Below are 21,397 nucleotides of genomic sequence, written 5' to 3'. Positions count from 1 at the left end.
CAAAGTCACATTTCAAGAGTAATGGCATAGACGAAGTAAGCAGTAACCACTTGTTGAATTAACAAATGGATGGTTTATGGGAAGAAATTGAGAAATGCATTGCTGAAACAAGCCTGTTTATTTCTCCGGTGACAGAGTGAGGAAGGTGGGAAGGTGATTCTGGGACAAAAGAGGGCAGCTTTGTTAGGAAATGTAAGCATCCCGCTTTTTCTGATTGGAATTATTTTCTGAGCCAATCAACAGCATTCTTTCCTCATCTCTACCTAAAGTGACACACAAATCCAAAGCAAAGAAAATCCAACTACTTGGAAATGTAAAAATAAAAATCAATCTTAGCTAACACTTATGTCAAAAGGGACTCTTTATACTGTCTTCTCAATAAACGCTGTGATGAGGCAAAAGACAAGAGCCTTGGTGGTCTCATTAGTGAGGAAGAGGCCTCTGACAGGGAGCCCCCATCCTGCTGCCGGGTTTAGATGCCAAGAGAGGTGACTCCACACAGCCTGGAGCCAGATGGGCACTACCCACTCCCAAGCTGCTACAGTGGTACCAATTATAGGCTGCAGGCATGTTGCAAAAGAAAAAAAAGTCACTCTTGCCAGGTTTATAAGTGATGACCCAGCTCCCCCCATCACCTTGCCTGGGTCTGAGAACACAAGCTGCATACCTGACCCAGACTGCTAGATAATCTTACCCTAGCTGGCTTCAGGCCACTTATCTTGGAAGCAGCTCGACAGACACGAAATGCTCAAGCCTTCCACGTACGACAAATAGCAAGGAGGGAAGGTTCTGGTATGTTTGTTGTCAGTTATTCTTTACTCACAGGTACCTCAAGTCTTCCAAAACCCAGAGTCCTAGGGGTTATGGCTGCTTTAGCAATAAACAAACAAACAAATGACGAAGCAGGGTTCTGGGTGAGAGGCACAGTTTTTCTTTGAACCCTCTATAGATTTTTCTAAATTACAAAAATAACAGTTGTATGCAAAAGATTTATTAAGAAAATGTTCCTTTCTCAATTATGCAAGGTTTTTTTTAAAAAGGAAAGAGAGTGCTCCTTTAAGAAACCGATAAGGGAGTGAAGGAAGCCTGATGGGGAGGTGAGGTTTCATTGTCAGGCGAAGTCCTGTGAAGGAACAGCTTCAACTCAAATGGAAGCAGGCTGTCCCATGCGGTAGCATCGTGCCACATGTGACCACCGAGCGAGGAAATGCAGGCAGGGAAAGCAAGACATGCGCATGTAAAACACACACCGGACTTTGAAGACTTAGTACGAATAAAAAAGGATGCAGACTGTCTCAATAATTTTTATGTTGACTACATGTTGAAGATAAAGTGTATGGATTTTAATGTGGCTAGAAAATGTAAAATCACATACAGAGCTGGCTTTTCAATCTGCTTGAGGTCGGTTATGCATCAGAGCTGTCCCACCTGCGACGAGGAGCTGAGGGCCCTGGGTCGCGGGGTGGGGGCTGTAAACTCCAGGCACGTGGTGCTCTCTGCACAGGTGGGCAGAGCAGCTGCAGTAAGCGCGAGGGTAGCCCATCTAGGAAGGGTGGCCACCCAGGTGTGGGTGTTAGGGCAAAAGTGCACTGAAGAGGGGAGGGGAGAAGATTCCAGAAATGGTGAAGGGATCTGATGGTATGCATGACACCCCTACTTCCGATCCCTTACCTCTCCCAGTTCAGTTTGGTATGATTCCCATCACTCCTCTGTCTACATATTCGCAACTTTTATGTGACATATGTACTGAGACTATAATAGCGCTCTGTAATTTGCTCTTCTCTCTAATCCAGTCTTGGACATCTTTGTAAATCAGTAAATACAGATACATCTTTAACATGGAACATTACAGAAGGAAATACCTCCTATGTTGATTATATTCTTTTAATCTTTAAATACTAAGATTTTTTCATTGTTTTAGCATGTCTATCACTTTCATCTTTAAAATTATGTTTAGAAACACTTAAATGTTCGTTCTTTTAAACCTTTTCCACTGTTTAATTTTGTCTTTTTGCCTAACTTTACTCTTTGAGTTTTTGAGTTCTTTTTTTATACTCTCATCTAATTTTTTAGCTTCATTGTTTAACTGTTCAGATGCTGTCTCACCACTGTTAATTTTAATCCTTTCCCTCATTTCTGTTATCTTTTCTAGTCTTAATTTTCTAATTTAAAAAAATGTACGTTCCTCTTAATCGTCTGACTTATTTTATCTTTCTTGTCTCACTATTTAAAATATTCAGCAGAGGAAGAACTTCTTGGAAAGATGGCAGAGGCAGTGCTCATCTGCATAACTCCTTGGAACCCATGGAAATGAGCAAAAATAGCCCAATACACAGAAGAAAACCTACTGGAACAAGAGAAGGGAGAAACTCCATGCTGTAATTCTGAAGATCTGCTGTATGGGCAAGAACGTTCTAAAGGCCGACAGTGCCTGATCCGGAGGCATGAGGCCCGGAAGCATGAGCAGCACTGGGCAGAAGATGTTTGTTCTTTTTTCTTTTTCACAGGCCCAGCTTTCTAACAAGAAGTGGCGGCCTAATCTGAGGAAAGGCTGAAGGAGAGAAGGAAGAGAACATCTTAAGAGCCATTTGAACCTCTCAAAAGATATTACCCAAGTATATTTGAGCCCACTAAACGAAGGCCCGTGAATCATGGGGAACCCCACTGACCTAGGCCCTCTTTGGAGGAGCCTGTTTGCCCTGAAGTGAGTAGGGGATGGAGAGCTGAACATTCAAGGGAAGACCTGCCATGGGGTCACATATACCACAGGCACAGGGGACTCTGCAGACAGGAGGACAGGGTGGGGAGAGAGTAAAACCAGACAGCATGTCCCCATTGCCTCTGTCCCCTTCCCACTTCCCAAGAAACATCAAAACCAGACCTCCAGCGCCAGCTCTGAAAGAGAAGATGCACCATCGCTCAGAGAAGCAGGGGTCAAGGTTAATCTACCCATATTATCAGTGGGTAAATGCAGACGCAGACAGAGGTGCTTCTACCCAAGATGAACATGCAGGAAAAAACTAGCACAGGACCTGTGAAAAGAGGTTTATAAAAGACAGATGAGAGTATAGATGAGATTTTTTTTTTAATAGAAATCAAAGGAAACATAACAATAGCTTGGTTTTCTAAAAAAAAAAAAAAAAAGAGAGAGAGACAGTAAGAACTCAAAACAAAAGATCAGATGATACCATAGGCAGACTTTTCAAGGTTCTAGTAAAAATCCCAGACTGTGGCAGGAAAAGGGTTGATTCACAGTGTGGAGGTGCTTTCTGGGAGGGAAGTGGGCCTGAAGGGGAGGAAATGAGGGTGCCTGTGAGCAAATCTCCTGTGTGGGGCCTGTGTATGTGTGTGCTTTCTTCCTGGACTGGGGATGGTCCTCAGATGCACACAGCTTACAGTCTTCTCCTCTGTGACTCCCAAGCCCTCAGGATGATTCAGGCATCCGTATCATGAGTCTAAAGGGATTGCTGTTGTTGTTCAGTCGCTCAGTTGTGTCTGAATCTTTGCGACCCCATGGACTGCAGCCTGCCAGGCTTCCCTTCGCCATCTCCCAGAGCTTGCTCAAACTCATGCCCATTGAGTCGGTGATGCCATCCAACACAACTGTGGCACGAGTTCTGTTTCATACGCTGGGAGGTGGACCCCTGAAGGCAGCAACGTGGCACACAAGGCAACAGCATCTCAGTTCTGGCTCCTTCCACAGGGATGACAGCTCCTTTGGTGCAGGCTGCATGGGTCCCTCAGCTGCACCCATAATTCCACAAGGAACATGGGAAACTTCTGGAAGCCACACATACTCCTTGTATTCTATTTATTTATTTTTTCCATCTGGGCCATTTTAAAAGTCTTTATTGAATTTGTTACAATATTGTTTCTGTTTCATGTTTTGGGGTTTTGGCTAGGAAGCATACAGGATCTTAGCTTCCTGACCAGGGATCTGACCAGAGATTGAAACTGCCTCACCCACACTGGAAGGCGAAGTCTTACCCACTGGACTGCCAGGGAAGTCCTTCCCTTACGTTCTTGATCTTGTATCTTATTTCCCGTTCAGATTGTTGGCTGAAGACAACCTTAACCAAGCACAAGTCTTCATTCTTGCTTATCGGAAAACCATGATCAACTTTTGGGGTCTGAGCTGGCTCCGCAGCCAAAGGAGCAGTAATTCCCACAGAGCTGGGGGCCCCAAGGAGACTTCTATCCCGAAGGAAACTGTCTCCTCTCACACAGTCACTCCCCATCTTGCCACTTTCTTCCTCTGCAGCACTCAGTGCCCTGGGAGTCATCCCAGCTACTGGTACCCTGTCTGCCTCCCACCCCTCCCCCCACTAAATGTTAGCTCCATGAGAACAGGGCCCCATCTGCCTTGTTCATGGTGTACCCCGAGTGCCTAGCACAGAGAAGGGCTCGAAAAATACATGTTGAATGAATATGTGGCTATGAGAAAATGTAAAAATATGTGGAATGAGTTCATTCGAAATAGAGAGACTTCATGGGGCTGTTTTGGCTCTTTTTGAATGAGGTCACCGGTGGCCCCGGTCAGAGCGCTGTGGGACCTGCTCTATTTCTTTATCCATCTCTGACAGGCAGCTGGTCCATGAGGACTGTGACAAGTGCAGGGAGCAAAAGGAATCCATCTGCCAGGCATCAACCAGGCCTGATGTATGGCACTGATGCTAGGAAAGCCTTAATGGCTGGCAGCGCTTCTAAAGGCACTTTTCTCTCTGGTCATAAAATGTGAGACAGGAATTTATGTCCTAGCTTTCATTTGTATTAAAACTATGGAATCACTGACATTTAACGGTTGTAAAGTCATTTGAGGCTTGATTTCCCAGTTTTACCTTCTCGCCCACTAAAACGGCTCCAAGACTGGCATGCCAGCTACGCAGCAGCACACCAGTGTGTACTACCAACTTTGGATCAGTGTGTCTTATTTATGTTTGCTGTGATTGAAGAAAGATGCTGTCGGTGGCAGATACTTCAGAACAACTCGCAAAAGTTGGAGGGCTGAGACAAAATTTCCTAACCTGCTTGGCAGTTTAGGGTTCTGGATGTGATTTAGAGTCCACACTCTAAATCAGAGGCACTCGTGAGAGATTGATCGGAGCTGGGCAGATGAAAAGAGAGGACACAGGGCACCAGCTTGCTTTGGGAGATCATGACAGAGCTGTTGTGGTCCTAGAGTCAGCAGCGTCTTGACTCTCTGGGTTTCTGAGGGAGCAGGGGTGGCTTTGGGGATCAAAGCCGAGTTGGTTCTGCTGCTGGCTTTGGTGGCAGCTGCTTCTTGATGGATCACCTTCTTGTTATGCAGTGGCAGCCTCCCTGGTCATTGCAGAGCACAATGGTTTTGGGGACAGGAGTTGTGCCTGGGAGCTCAGGCTAGAGTCTGCTCTCCGGCCCTGCCAACAAGTCTGTAAGCACTTAATTTCCTGTATTGCTATTAAATCTCATTCTGCTTCTACCAGGTGGAGTGGGTTCTGTTGTCTGCAACAGATTACTGACCGATAGGCCTTATATAGTGATGTGTGTCTCACTGGGTTTTGAGCTTAACAGTTCATGTGACCCTGTGCAGAGTGCAGAGTATGCACAGTCTTCAGGTGGGAGCAGTGGTACAATCTCCAGTGGACAAGAAAAAGAGACTATGTACTTTGAAGGGAAAACATAGGCATTTGGCCTTGAGAATTTAAAAGAGAGCTTGCTCACAGCACTAGGTCTTTCTGCTCCAATCAGCAAAGAGGTGCTAAAGGGCAACCAAAAGAACACGAACTAACTGTGGACACTTCTAAAGTCACTGCTACTCTGGAGCAATGACTCTGTGATCACTCCCCGCAACTTGCTTCATGTTGTCTTCAGCCTTTTCCAGGTGTGTCACCAAAAACTGTTGTATCCGGAAGTGTACCGAAATCACAGAAGAGTTGAGAAATACCAGTCTATCCTATGGGCTTGCTTCCCAGGCTCCCCAGGTAGCACTAGTGGTAAAGAATCCGCCTGCCAATGCAGGAGACATAAGAGGAAAGCTTCATCCCCGGGTCATGAAGATCCCCTGGAGAAGGTAATGGCAACCCATTCCATTACTCTTGCCTGGAGAATCCCATGGACAGAGGAACCTGGTGGGCTACAGTCAGTCCATAGGGTCACAAAGAGTTGGAAATGACTGAAGCAACTGAGCACACACACAGGCTAACGGATAGATGGTTTAATGTCTCCACAATAAAAACTTTACTACATCTCGAGGTCATCATGTTAGTTTAGGCTGCACTGGCCAGTGGATTTGTGTATTGAATCCAGTCTGTTTTATTATCCCTTGTACCCACTGTGGTTTTAGGTCTAGCCCCGGGTCATGCAGAGAGAGGGCCTAATTCCTTGTTCATATTCAGTTCAGTCAGTTCAGTTGCTCAATCGTGTCCAACTCTCCGTGACCTCATGAACCATAGCATGCCAGGCCTCCCTGTCCATCACCAACTCCTAGAGTTTACCCAACTCATGTCCATCGAATGGGTGATGCCATCCAACCATCTTATCCTCTGTCGTCCCCTTCTCCTCCTGCCCTCAATCTTTCCCAGCATCATGGTCTTTTCAAATGAGTCAGCTCTTTGCATGAGGTGGTCAAAGTATTGGAGTTTCAGCTTCAGCATCAGTCGTTCCAATGAACACTCAGGACTGATCTCCTTTAGGATGGACTAGTTGGACTTCCTTGCAGTCCAAGGGACTCTCAAGAGTCTTCTCCAACACCACAGTTCAAAAGCATCAATTCTTCAGCGCTCAGCTTTCTTTACAGTCCAACTCTTACATCCATACATATTATATCCTTTCAAATGTGAGAGGGCAGCTATTATATCCTCTGTGAATTTTCTCTTTTTCAAGTAAAACACCTCCCCCCCACCCCCGCCCAAAAATCTTTTTTTCTTTACTGGATCATTCCCACCAGACATAAATATTAAACAAAAGCAGAACACACCAAAACAAAAAAAACAAACAGTTTCAATTCACACCCCCTCCGGCCCTGCAAAGAGTTGACTGGGCTCATTGTTTCCAGTTCTGTCCTTTCATTGTCTCTTGAAGCCAGTCCAGTGCAACTTTCACCCTCACTGTTCTAAGGAAGCAGTTCTTGTCAAAGGCCACCTGTGACCCACATGATGCTAAGCCAATGGTCAATTCCTGGCTCTTCATTGGATGACCCAGCAGCAACTTTTGACACAGAAAAATCATAACCTCTTTCTGTTTTTTAAAACTATTTATTTACACTAATTTCCTCCTTCCCCCAAATTAAATTAGATCGTGTAGCCATGCTACACAGTGGTTTCACATATAAGTCTCAAAATCTAACTTTTATTTGGGGCTTATGTGAACAGTTAAGCTAAGTCCATCAAATCAAGAGTCATCCTTCTCACTAATAAAGTTTGTTTATCGATTCCCTTTTCCTAAAATCTCCTGGTATTCCACACATTTTTCTCACAATGTCTTTACCTTTCCCTATTTCTCTGCGATTCACAGAACAAAACAAAAACCTTGATGCATTCTTTCACAGCTTTCCTACCTGAGGGTCCACATCTGCACTGTCCAATAAGGCACGCACAAACCACGCACGGCTCTGGAGCACTTAAAATGTGGCCGCTCTGAACTAAAATGCTGAAGCATAAAATACACACCAGATTTCAAACACAGTACTGAAAAGAAAAGGAAATTACCTTAATTATTTTTAATAATGAGTATATGTTAAAATGGTAATATCTGGGGTATACTGAGTTAAATCAAATAAGTTACTGAAATTAAATTTTATTATTATTATTTTTTTACCTTTTAAAATATGGCTACTACTGGATTTCCCTGGTGGTACAGTGGATAAGAGTCTGCCTGCCAAGGTAGGGGACACAAATTTAATCCCTGGTCCAGGAAGATTCTGCATGCTGCTGCTGCTAAATCACTTCAGTCATGTCCGACTCTGTGTAACCCCATAGACGGCAGCCCACCAGGCTCCCCCATCCCTGGGATTCTCCAGGCAAGAACACTGGAGTGGGTTGCCATTTCCTTCTCCAATGCATGAAAGTGAAAAGTGAAAGTGAAGTCACTCAGTTGTGTCTGACTTTTAGCAACCCCATGGACTGCAGCCTACCAGGCTCCCCCATCCATGGGATTTTCCAGGCAAGAGTGCTGGAGTGGGGTGCCATCGCTTTCTCTGAAGATTCCGCATACCGAGGAGCAATGAAGCCCTTGAGCCACAACTACTGAAGCCCATGCACCTAGAGCCCATGCTCCGTAACAAGAGAAGACACCACAATGAGAAGACCACGCACCTCAAGAGGAGCCCTTGCTTGCCATAACCAGAGAAAGTCCTTGCACAGCAACAAAAAACCCAGTGCGGCCATAAATAAACACATAAGTAAAATCTGGCTACTAGAAAATCTGAAATTCCATATGTAATTTTACATACTTGCTATTACTAGAAGCTACTTATTCCTTTTCACTAAATAACTACGAACATCGTAGTTATCTTTCCAAGTCAGAATACAGATAGGAATCAATCTTTTTAACAGATGATTAGTATTGTACTGACACATTCCTGATGGACTTTTTCCCCCCACTTTTACAAGCAATCCTACAGCAAACAGCCTTCTGCATACACCTCCTTGGGCAGTCACACCTCATTGCTAACTTATATTTGCTTCCTGTCCTCTAAGATCCTGGCTCTGGAGACAACCAGATGTGTGGTTTATACTTTACAACATCTCTAACTTGCGTACTGCTTCAGAATTTTTTTCCCCAGGAAAACCAGCAGTGAGCCTCACTGTACAGGCCAAATCTCCTAATTTTCCTATAGCACTGTTTGTCAGACTTCATCTCTGTTCAGATCTTCAGCTCTGGAAACCAGACAACCAAATATAATTTCTCATATTAACCCTCCAAAGCAAAACTAATTTGACTATTGTTTTCCTCCAAGAAAGGAAGCTGGTTTATATTAACTTAAACTCTTTAGTGAATAATAAAAGTTGTTTTTTCCCTTCTCTTAGGGGAACAGACATAATATGAAAATTAATTTTCGTCTGTTGGCCCTAAGAGCTCATTATGTCAACCCGATACAAGACAGCTCTTAATAGCCTTTCCCAGGAAGACTGCTGTTTTTCCAAAAGAAAACTGACAGTGGCAGATTTATTTGTGATTAAATACTTAAGGGGCTGACATAAACAAAAAGAATAATGACATAATATAGAGGAACAAAGGCTGTGAAAACAACTCACATTAAAATGCTTGTTTATACTACCTGGAAAAAAAAGTTCTCCTGAAAAAAAAAAAAAATCTAAGAGTCAGGGGAAACATAAGGAAGAAGAAAAGGAGGCAAGCAAATGCATAATGGATAATTGTTCTTTTTTGATTCTGTCTTGGCCTAGAAAGCCATCTTCAGGAATAAGAAAGCATTTGTCTTGGCATCAAATTTGTTCTCACAAGGCGTGGGCTCTATGCATTACTAATAAGGAAGTCACTCTGTAGGAAGCAGTATTTGGGAAAGTGAAAAATATGTTTTCTATTTGTAATTCAGAATCTTCTGTCTATGTAGGGCTCTTTTCTCACTGTGGCTAAACTTAGTAAGCATAATTTAACCACTCAACTAAGGTAGTCTTTTACAATGAGTATTTAAGAAATGCAGAAATCCCCATTCGGTGACTCTAGGGTGACATCTGGGAATCTGTAATTTGGAAAGCTTTCCAAATTTAATTGCTTTTTTTTTTTTTTTTTTTTGGATAGAGACGCCCATCCAGTATCCATTCCCCTTCTTCTGATGATAGCACTGTGATTTTTCCTTTGGGCAATCACTTCTTCATGGTCTTTGTGAAGTGATCTAACCCCCCCTCTCCCCCCGCCCAATTCTGGCTTGGGCACATGACCCAGGCCCAGCCAATTAGCATGTTTTATCCCCTCTGGTCAAAATGATTGATTCACAGATGAGCATAGAACCCAAGAGATCCAAAGAATGTCAAGCCTGGGGCGTGTTCTAGAACCTTTGAGAAGGAGGTCTTATAATATCTTTCTGCTGGGATTGTTCACTAATAGAAAGTAAGCCTGGAATCGTTCATTTTCTTTGTCTCCAGGTGGAAAGACTTTGAGAATCAAGTCAATCCAGAAAATGAAAAAAGACTCCTGAGGACATTATTTGAGCACCTGGTTCTACTCTTTCCTAAAGCTTGGTCTGGGCTTCCCAAGTGGTGCCAGTGGTAAATATGCCTGCCAATGCAGGAGATGCAAGAGACATGGGTTCGATCCCTGGGTTGGGAAGATCCTCTGGAGAAGGTAATGACAACCCATTCCATTATTCTTGTATGTAAAATCCCATGGACAGAGGAGTCTTGCAGGCTACAGTCCATGGGGTCACAAAGAGTTGGATCCTATTGAGCAACTAACACTTTCACTTTTTAAAGCTTGGTCTTCCCCAGCATTTTGCAGTTTCATGAGCTGATGATTCTCCTCTGCTTGCCATTCACAGCCTTTGATAATCTCAAAAAAATTTGAAAAAGTGCTAAGGTACTAAACAGAAAAAGTGTGATGTATTACTAGTCCTTCCTGTAGCTGAAGGACAACTGTTCCATGGTGATTATAACCGAGAGGCCAGGAGTATGAATTACTTGACCACAATCCAGCCACCAGTTTTCACCTGGTATCAGAGCCACAGGCATTGCTTCTGCAAATGGCAATGAAAGCAGAATTATTAATATAAATGATGGGTGGTAAGAATAGGGAGGCAAGCTTTGACTTCACTATTAAGGAAAGATAATAAAGCTGCCCGATAACAAATGTAGTTGTGGGCTCCCTGACTTAGATGTAATAAGCAGAAGTTGGATGACCAGCTCCAGGGTTTCTGTAGAAAAGATTCCTGTATTATCCTAGAGGACTGGTTTTTAAACATGTCCTTGGACCAGCAATTCGGGCGTTACTTGTGAGCTTGTTACAAATGCATCCACAGATCCATCCTCACCCAGAGAATCAGAATCTCAAGGGGGGATGGGGGAGGGACAGGAAACTGTTTTAAGAAGCCCTCTCTATACAGTCAGCAAAAACAAGACCAGGAGCTGACTGTGGCTCAGATCATGAACTCCTTATTGCCAAATTCAGACGTAAATTGAAGAAAGTAGGGAAAACCACTAGACCATTCAGGTATGACCTAAATCAAATCCTTTACGATTATACAGTGGAAGTGAGAAATAGATTTAAGAGACTAGGTCTGGTAGAGTGCCTGATGAACTATGAACAGAAGTTCGTGACATACCATCCCCAAGGAAAAGAAATGCAAAAAGGCAAAATGGCTGCCTGAGGAAGCCTTACAAATAGCTGTGAAAAGAAGAGAAGCGAAAAGCAAAGGAGAAAAGGAAAGATATACCCATTTGAATGCAGAGTTCCAAAGAATAGCAAGGAGAGATAAGAAAGCCTTCCTTAGTGATCAATGCAAAGAAATAGAGGAAAACAACAGAATGGGAAAGACTAGAGATCTCTTCAAGAAAATTAGAAATATCAAGGGAATATTTCATCTAAAGATGAGCAAAATAAAGGACAGAAATGGTATGGACCTAACAGAAGCAGAAGATATTAAGAAGAGATGGCAAGAATACATAGAAGAACTGTACAAAAAAGATCTTCACGACCCAGATAATCACGATGGTGTGATCACTCACCTAGAGCCAGACATCCTGGAATGTGAAGTCAGGTGGGCCTTAGAAAGCATCACTAGGAACAAAGCTAGTGGAGGTGATAGAATTCCAGTTGAGCTATTTCAAATCCTGAAAGATGATGCTGTGAAAGTGCTGCACTCAATATGCCAGCAAATTTGGAAAACCCAGCAGTGGCCACAGGACTGGAAAAGGTCGTTTTCATTCCAATCCCAAAGAAAGGCAATGCCAAAGAATGCTCAAACTACCGCACAATTGCATTCATCTCACATGCTAGTAAAGTAATGCTCAAAATTCTCCAAGCCAGGCTTCAGCAATACGTGAACCGTGAACTTCCTGATGTTCAAGCTGGTTTTAGAAAAGGCAGAGGAACCAGAGATCAAATTGCCAGCATCCGCTGGATCATCAAAAAAGCAAGAGAGTTCCAGAAAAACATGTATTTCTGCTTCACTGACTATGCCAAAGCCTTTGACTGTGTGGATCACAATACTGTGGAAAATTCTTAAAGAGATGGGAATACCAGACCACCTGATCTGCCTCTTGAGAAATCTGTATGCAGGTCAGGAAGCAACAGTTAGAACTGGACATGGAACAACAGACTGGTTCCCAATAGGAAAAGGAGTACGTCAAGGCTGTATATTGTCACCCTGCTTATTTAACTTATATGCAGAGTACATCATGAGAAACGCTGGGCTGGATGAAGCACAAGCTGGAATCAAGATTGCTAGGAGAATTATCAATAACCTCAGATATGCAGATGACACCACCCTTATGGCAGAAAGTAAAGAAGAACTAAAGAACTTCTTGATAAAAGTGAGAAAGGAGAGTGAAAAAGTTGGCTTAAAGCTCAACATTCAGAAAACTAAGATCATGGCATCCGGACCCATCACTTCATAGCAAATAGATGGGGAAACAGTGACAGACTTCATTTTTTGGACTCCAAAATCACTGCAGATGGTGACTGCAGCCATGACATTAAAAGATGCTTACTCCTTGGAAGGAAAGACCAAACTAGATAGCATATTAAAAAACAGAGACATTACTTCGCCAACAAAGGTCCGTCTAGTCAAGGCTATGGTTTTTCCAGTAGTCAAGTATGGATGTGAGAGTTGGACTATAAAGAAAGCTGAGTGCAGAAGAATTGATGCTTTTGAACTGTGGTGTTGAAAAAGACTCTTGAGAGTCCCTTGGACTGTAAGGAGATCCAACCAGTCCATCCTAAAGGACATCAGTCCTGAGTGTTCATTGAAGGATTGATGTTGAAACTGAAACTTCAATACTTTGGCCACCTGATGCAAAGAACTGACTCATTGGAAAAGACCCTGATGGTGGGAAAGATTGAAGGTGGGAGGAGAAGGGGACGACAGAGGATGAGATGGTTGGATGGCATCACTGACTCGATGGACATGAGTTTGGGTAAACTCCGGGAGTTGGTGATGGACAGGGAGTCCTGGTGTGCTGCAGTCCATTGGGCCGCAAAGAGTCGGGCATGACTGAGTGACTGAACTGAACTGAACCTGGGCTTCCCTGATCGTCCAGGGGTTAAGTATCCACCTTGCAATGCAGGTGACACTGGTTCAAGCTGAAGATTCCACATGCTACAGAGCAGCTAAGCCCGTGCATCACAGCTACTGAGCCCATGATCTAGAGCGTGTGCTCCACAAGAGAAGGCCCGGAATGACACGCTTGTGCACCTCAACTAGAGAGTAGCCCCCACACGCCACAACTAGAGAAAGTCAGTGCACAGCAACAAAGAGCCAGCAAAGCCAATAAATAAATGATTTTTCTTTTAAAAAAGAAAGGAATCCTTCCTGGTGATCTCATATATGTCAGGTTTGAGAACATTATTAGACCTGAGAGCACTGATTCTCAGTTTTCTAAGCCTCCATCCCCAGAGATTCTGATTGAGTAAATTTGGGGCTGGGCTTGGGGACTTGCATTTCTAACAAATTCCCAGATAATGCTGATGCTGCTGGTTCAGGGACCACACTTTTGAGAACCACTGTTTGAGAGGGTGACCTAAGAGATGTCTGAAGTTCCGTTCAGTGTTGAGATTCTCTAATCTTGAGGACTGATGCTGCAAATCCAGTCCTACTGCACGACCCTGTTAACGCTTCGGTTCATGTGTGGTTTGGCTCCATTCAGTGTTGCCACCAAAATGACACAGCTCAGCAGTAGAAGAGTACTTTAAAATAACTCAGGTTCATCACTAAGTCACAAAAGATAACAGATGTATTTCTTAAAATATAACTTAGAGCAACAAAAACGTTAGGGAAACCTATTAGCTGCCCTCAGACAAAGTAGGTGTTTCTGTACCTCTGACTGGTCAACACTTCCTAAAAGTTTTTATTCGGGCAGTCCTAACCAGTGCCCTGTGGACCCACTGTCCTTTGCCTCAGTCCCTCTCTTCCTAAATTTACTGCTTCAGAAACTGCAAAGATGCTGGGCAGGACCCTGCTCTCAGGGCAGGGGAGGAGGAAAAACTGAACAGGCAAAGCTAGAATTTTAATGAGGCACGGGAAGGAAAAGGTTGAGAACTTTCACGTAGACATTAATCATTTTTGTCCATAACAGTTATGATTTAGTCACGCTTTGTGCCAGACACTGTTTTTAGCACTTTGCATAAATCAGTTCACTTAAAGCTCACATCAATATTGTGAGAGCGGTGTTAACTGTCATTTTACAAATGAGTTAACCGAGGCTCAGAGGGGTTAAGCAACTTGCCCAAGGTCACACACAATACAGGTGAGATGTTAGAAACCTAAACTTGGGTCTGTGTGGCTCCCAAGTCCTTGTTCTCGAACACTGCCTGATGAGCCTTCCTACCAATGAGGACAAACACATCCAGGGCAAGCGGCTTCGCAGCACCAGGTTTCCCAGCTAGTCCTTCTCACTGCCACCTGCTCGGAGCCCTCACGCCTGGGCCCCTCCTTGCTCCTTTATATCCATTATGAGCTGTGTCTGCCCGCAGTTATTGGCGCTGATATGGGAGAGTCAGCAAAGATAGCTGACATCTTGAAAGTAATGCCTTCTTTGCCATGATATCACCAAGATGAATGAATAAATACGGTTAAACCAGATTCTGAAAGGCCCTAAACATGAGGCATCGTCATTTAAACTTGACACAGCACGAAATGAGAAGCAGTAGAGGACTTTGGAGTAGGGAAAGCTAAACCTGCAACACACCCAGAAGTGAGATGGAGGCTCTCTCCCCTAGCTTTCCATCACAGTCATCTGCATCCCACGCCCCATCACCATCCCGGACTTTTGGGAACAACAGGCCAGGGGGAGGGACCCACAGACCTGTTTGGTTAAGATGTTTCACAGGTGATTCTTCTGTTGGCCCTAAAAGTCCATGATGTCAGTCCAGTACAAGACTGCTCTTCATAGTCTCACTTAAAAGTGAGATGATTTGGATTACTGCATGAAAGACGTAATTTTTTGTTTGTTTTTAAAATTTTTAGTGTTGTGTTGGTTTCTGCCATACAACAACGCCAATCAGCCATAATTATACAGCATACCCCTCCCTCCCTAGCCTCCCTGCCCCATCCCATGCCTCCAGGTCATTGCAGAGCACCAGGCTGGGCTCCCTGTGCTACACAGCAACTTCTCACCAGCTAGCCATCTTACACCTGAGAGTGTATTTATGTTGATGCTACTTTCTCCACTTGTCCTCCTCTCACCCTCCCCCACTGTGTTCAAAAGTCCATTCTCTACATCTGCATCCCCATTGGTGGTGGTTTAATCACTAAGTCATGTCCAACTCTTGGGACCCCATGGACTGTAGCCTGCCAGGCTCCTCTGTCCATGGGGAATCTCCAGGCAAGAATACTGGAGTGAGTTGCCATTTCCCCATTCCTTCCCTGCAAATAGGTTTTATCAATACCATTTTTCTAGATTCCATATATATGTGTTAATATACTATATTTGTTTTTCTCATTAAAGAGGTAATTTTTTCTTAAAGGAACAAGAGCAACTGGAGAAATTGTAGATGAACCTTTAACTGTTTTAAGGCAGGGAAGCCTTTGGTAACTAAGAATAAACAAGATGAATAAATTAATAGATTTGACTAAACTTAAAAAAATAATTGTCTAAAAGCATTGTAAAGAAAGTTAGAAGGCAAATAATGAACTTTAAAAATACTTGCTACATATTTGACCAAAAAATTAATTCCCTTAATAAAGTACTTCAATAAGGAAAGGATAAATATTCCCAAGGAAAAATGGACAATGTGCATGATATGTATTTCATTTGAAAAAGAAATACAGATTATGAGTTAATGTGAGAAAAAAGTTTCATCTCACTACTAAATGTGGGAATTCAAGTTAAAATACGGTACCACTTTGGCAAATATTTATAAATAGTAATGCCTTATAAATAATACCTAGCATTTGAAGATGAAAAAAACAGGAATGTTTATATGCTCTTGGGAGAACTGTAAACTGCCACAACTTCCCAGCATTTTGGCCTTATGCTTCAAAGCCTTTAAAATGTTCATTTTCTTGGGTCCAATAATCTCCATCACTGCTATGAATTTCTCTGAAGATGATAACCTCTTACAGACTCACACACAGACAAATGCATGTGCATTCCATGCGTCTTTAGTACAAGTGAAAAACTGATAATAAACTGCAGGTACAATAATAAAGCGTGGCTTAAATACATTGTCCTCCAATAAATTATTTTTATAATCAGAAAAATGGTAATTGTTATTTCTAAGGTTTATATGATAATATCATGGAGTGTTAAATAAAGGGAAAAACCTCTGGAGGCTGTGGTCATTTCAGGTATAAGGTCATGAAGACAAAGGAGTAAAAGTGAGATTCCAAAGGAAGAGAGAAACTTTCTAAACCAGTGCTGTCCAATATTGGAAACATTAGTCATAGGTGGCTATTTAAATGGACTCCCTGGTGGTTCAGATGGTAAAGAATCTGCCTGCAATGCGGGAGACCCAGGTTCAATCCCTGGGTCGGGAAGATCCCCTGGAGAAGGAAATGGCAACCCACTCCAGTATTCTTGCCTGGGATATCCCATGGGCAAAGGAGGTTTAAAGTGAAATAAAATTTCAAATTCATTTCCTTAGTTGGATTAGCCATATTTCAAGTGCTCAATAGCCACAGGTGGCCAGTGGCCACAGAATCAGCACAGATTATAGAATGCCTCCATCATCACAGAAAGTTCTATTGGACAGAGCTGCTCTAAACATTCTACCACAGGCCTGGATCCAGCTTTTGACTCATCTCTTCAGCCTCATTTCTTGGTACACTTCCCATCCTTTGTGCTCCAGCAAGAGTGTAAGCATCAGAAGGGCAAAAACCATACCTGCCCATGCTCGGGGAAAGGTAATATCCCAGTAATTATCCACAGTGATGTGTGGAATAGCAGATCAATGTGTAGACTGCTGAGACAGCACAGAACTCAGCCTGGGGTTCAGGGAAGACTTCCCAGAGGAGGAGGGAAAGGCATTACCCAAAGACTAAAGAAAAGACTATTTATTCTAAGAGCATGGTATGAGTCAAGGCACAGATGAGAGACAGCACAGCATAGGGGAAGAATCACCAGCTGGTCAGGCATTTATTTATTCAACAGATAGTAAACATCTGTGATGGGCTAGGCTTGAGCCAGGCTCTGACGACAGAGCAGTGAACAGCTACAGTCCCTGTTCTCAGGAGATTGACACTCTTATCCAGTATTGTGGGAGCACCAAGGGTGAGGTGAGGTGCCCAAGAGCCTGGCATCTCATATTCAGGGTCCTGTTTGTTTCTTTATCCTAGCTTTTCTTCCACAGGAGGGCCAGAGTCCCACTTCCATTCTTTCTCCCTTTTCTCTGCCCCAGCCCCGATGGAGGCCCTGGGGGATGGAGAACTCTCAGGAGTGGGGAGCAGGGGTAGAGCATGGGAAGGGCAGTGGACAGTGTGGTAAGGCTCTTCCAGCGGACAGTGAGGATGTGGATTTAAGAGGTGGAAGAGGGACTTCGCTGGTGGTGCCAATCCAAGAGCGCTGGGGGTTCGATCCCTGGTCGGGGGACTAGATTCCAACACGCTACAACTAAAGATAGAAGATTCTGCTTGTCGCAACTAATGCCAGGTGCAGCCACGGGGGAAAATTTTTTTGTTTAAAATAAAAAGAGGTGGAAGAATAAAGACTGAAAAGTGTAGTTGGGGGGCTGCTAGAGTATTCTAGAAGAGGCCAGAAACTGAAAAAACGGGAGGGCCCACTTCAGCGACGTCAGAGCGGGAGAGAAGGCACTCCAAGTTAAGAAGATGCCCTCCGAGGGAAGGAATCTAGCCGGGCAGACGGAGCGCCACCGAGGCCGGCGGGGGAGCGCGTGTCAGCGGGGCAAGGTTCCTGGGAGAAGGTCCCGAACACCTCAGGCGAGTTCCCCAGGGGCGCGGGCGAGAGGGGCAAGGCAGCCCTGGCAGAGGAAAGCGTCGGCGGGTCAGAGGGGTCGGGCACGTCGGGGGCCAACGGCCAGGATGGGCGGGGCCCTGAGGCAGCAGGTGTGTTTACCTGAGGGGCCAGGCGGGGAGGCTGGAGCTGGCCCGGGTCCTGGGGCGGCGCAGAGGAACTCTCCCGGTGGAGGGAGACCTTCCTCCCTTAGACGTTAGGGGGGCTATTTCCCGACCTTGTCCTTGAGCATTTACAAGAGGCGGACAGGGCAATTCTCCTCAGCCCGAAATCTGCCTACAGCCAACGGCTTTGCTCGGGGCCTGCCAAGGGACCGACGCTTTTGGGGGCGTCTCGTCGGGATGGGATTCTCGTCAGGTGCTCCTCTGAGGCGACTCCCTCCCGCACCTGCCGCTCGGGAGACCCAGCCCCCCTCGATTCCCAGCCGCTGGGCTCAGGCTCCTTGCCGGATTCCCCTCAGACTCACCCAGCCCCCGCCGAGACCCCTCCTCGAGCCGCGGCCTCGCGGCCCTCGGTCCCCTCAGACCGCCACCCCCCACGTGGCTGGCTCCCCACTTCCGCCCCTCCCGGCCGCACCCCTCCCGGACCGCTGTACCTGGGGCTCTCGAAGCTGCACCCCCTGCGCCGCAGCGCCGCCCTCTTCTGCCGCAGGAGCGCAGCGGCCGCCCCGCCGGGCTCCGGCTCCATCGCCCCGGGCGGGGGCCGCGGGCTCGGGCGCACTCGGGTGGGCTCGGGCCTCGGCGGGGCTCGGCGGGCCGCTCGGCTAGCGCGCCGCAGCCCACGCCCCGCCCCGCGCGCCTCAGCCCGGCCTAGGCCCCGCCCCAAACTTCAGTCCAGTTCTCGCCCTCGATGGGGGGGTGGGGTGGGGTGTGTAGGCCCCGCCCCGAGACTGAGTCCCGCCCATTCTCTGCCCCTCAGCCGCTTCAGACCCCGCCTAACCCCGCCCCGAGCTGCAGCCCCCGCCCACTCAGCGTCTGTCTGCAGGGTCCAGGCCCACCCCAGCTCCGCCCCGCGCTCCAGCCACGCCCCTCCCGCGCAGAATCCCGCGGGGTTCGCGAGGCAGGCTGTCAGCACCTCGTCTAGGCCCACCAGCCCAAGATGCCATCCCGTCCCCAACTCCGTACGGTCCGTGGCCTCGCTGCTCCCGCTCGGTGGCCCTCAGCACAGACCCAGGCCCCACACACCTACCTTCCCACTACTGAGCTCTTGGTCGCGGCCTCTGCCCTCACCTCCAAGGATCGGCTCCTTAGAGTCTTCCCTCCACGTCCAAGAACCTCTCAGCTCTTTCTAATATAGCGCCGTCCCCCCGAGGGCCGCCTTTCCCCGTGTCCCACCCATAGTCAAGGCCTTGCCTTTTCTCTTCCAGCACCCCCCACCTCCAACCCCACCTCCCCAGCCCGGGACTGAGGTCTCCCAAATCAAGCTCTGGGCCCGCCTCAACCCAGCCCTAAGGCCCCGCCCACACCCCCGCCTACTCCCCCTCACCTCCGCGGGTACCCAGGTCCTGGCTGGCTGGTTACATTTCTGGGTACCAAATTGAAGCTAAATAGGGATTCTACTTTACCGTCTGCGTTAGCTCGCGGATCTCGCCATCCATCAAAAAAAGAGTACTGCTTGTCTGCAGGTGGCGTTTGTGATGCCTGCCTGTCGCAGTGAGGCCGAGGGGCTGGAGTTTTGCAGGCTACCAGTTGTGGGCTCAGGTCTTGACTTAGTCCTGCACTGTCAGATGCATCCATCTCAGAGCCCTCGAACAATGACCTGCATCTGAGGGCAGCGACCCTATCCGGGTAAAGCTGGCGGTCATCGTACCACATAAGTAGTGAGGAGGAGGTGAGCTAGGGACCCTCAGTCAGGGGGGCTTGTCATAGTGAGGAAGGTGTGGTCATGCTGGCCAAGAACTGGTGGAGCAGACGCTGAGTGTGTGTGTGGGAAGCGTGAACTTGGAAGACGCTAGCTGGGAAACTGCGGCAGGTGGGGCCGGGGTCTCCACGATCAGCTTGGATCACGTTACCCCCTGGTGCACACTCCCTCAACAACTTCAAGGTGCTTTCCCAGGTATGGACTCCTTCACTGCCGCATATTCCAGCAGAGAAGTCAGTCTGGAGAATGCAGGGGAGAGGACAAAATGTAGGTGACTTCTCATTTCTCTTTCCTGCCCCTTGAGACTCCAACTTGGTCCTCCCCTCAGGTTTCCTATGAGACAATCCTTGTAAGACAGTCTCTCCCACCCCACTTTCCTTTTAAGCAAAGTGAGAGTGGGTTTCTGGGTTTTATGCAGCATCATGAACTTCCTCCAACATACCTTTTCAGTCTTGGAGCCCATAACACCCCCAAATCCTTGACTCAGCGATACTGGGTTGCCTGCCTCCCCAACCTTGTCCTGTTCCTTCTCCTCTTGCATCTTCCCACCTTTCCTGCCCACCACGTGTTCAGCCATCTCTGAAATGAATCTGCAAATGGCGCTGCCCTCTCTCTAAGGCTTCCCCCAATTCTCCGTGTCCTGTCCCCGAGTGCCCACAGCACTAACTCTGCCCCTCCCTGAGGGCACTGCTCCTGTATGTCATTCATGTTCTAGTAATCTCTTATCTGAGTGCCCACACCTCCTTCACGTCTGTGTCTGGCACAGCAACTATTGGCTAAAGGAATGCATGTGACTTTAAAAAATTGAGCAATATTCATTGGAAAACACATTTAATTTCAAAGTAAACAAAAATGTTTATACACTAAAGTATTTAATTAGTGAAACAATTATTATCCGCGTAACAAGCTGAAAAATACAGCGACTTGGTACAAGACTGAGGTAACAAAATACTTCACCAAAAATCTAAAGAATCCCACAGAGGGCTGATGTTCAGTGGTTACTGCGGATGAGACAATTCACAAGAATTAGGGAAAGTCCTTACACAATCGCATGCAGGGGGGGGTCTGCTGGAAAAAAAAAGACAGCTCGGGAGAGTGCAACAGATTGAACAAGAAACGAATTGAAATGTAAAAATTGATTTTCAACTTACTTGGAGGAATACGTAAGAAATTGAAAACTACTTTCTATGCAACATTTTGAATGCTAAGTGAAAAACCATGCATTTTGGCACAAAATTTATTGAAGATTTTACCACACTAAATTAATCACTATTGTTACTGACTGGTCACAGTCATTCAGAAATGGATAAAGAGATGAGTGGTTACAGAACTCACAGATGCTCCATCTGCTGCTGCGAGCAGGGGGTTGGGGGCTGCCCGTGGCGCACACACATTTGTGCAGCACCAGCCGTGAGGTGGTCCATGGGACAAGTTCTCGACACCCAAGGGAAAGCAGCTCTCACTCAAGCTGTACTTGT

General features: G+C 46.0%; 1 protein-coding gene across 2 annotated transcripts in view; it reads right to left on the bottom strand.

The window, feature by feature from the left end:
* Positions 1 to 18,796, bottom strand: part of GARNL3 (GTPase activating Rap/RanGAP domain like 3) — a 162,098-nt gene extending 143,302 nt beyond the window's left edge. Inside the window, exon 1 of one of the 2 annotated variants that reach the window (XM_055541190.1) lies at positions 18,655 to 18,796. In XM_055541190.1, coding sequence (XP_055397165.1) covers positions 18,655 to 18,746 — 92 coding nt within the window. In that variant the 5' untranslated portion in view covers positions 18,747 to 18,796. The remainder of the gene's footprint in view (positions 1 to 18,654) is intronic. The other variant, XM_055541191.1, reaches the window with a different exon arrangement.
* Between the last annotated feature and the right edge of the window lie 2,601 nt (positions 18,797 to 21,397).

This window comes from Bubalus kerabau, chromosome 11, assembly GCF_029407905.1.
Source record: "Bubalus kerabau isolate K-KA32 ecotype Philippines breed swamp buffalo chromosome 11, PCC_UOA_SB_1v2, whole genome shotgun sequence".
Taxonomy (NCBI): Eukaryota; Metazoa; Chordata; class Mammalia; order Artiodactyla; family Bovidae; genus Bubalus; species Bubalus kerabau.
The sequence above is the reverse complement of the archived record's forward strand: the minus strand, read 5'-3'. Positions and strand labels throughout refer to the sequence as shown.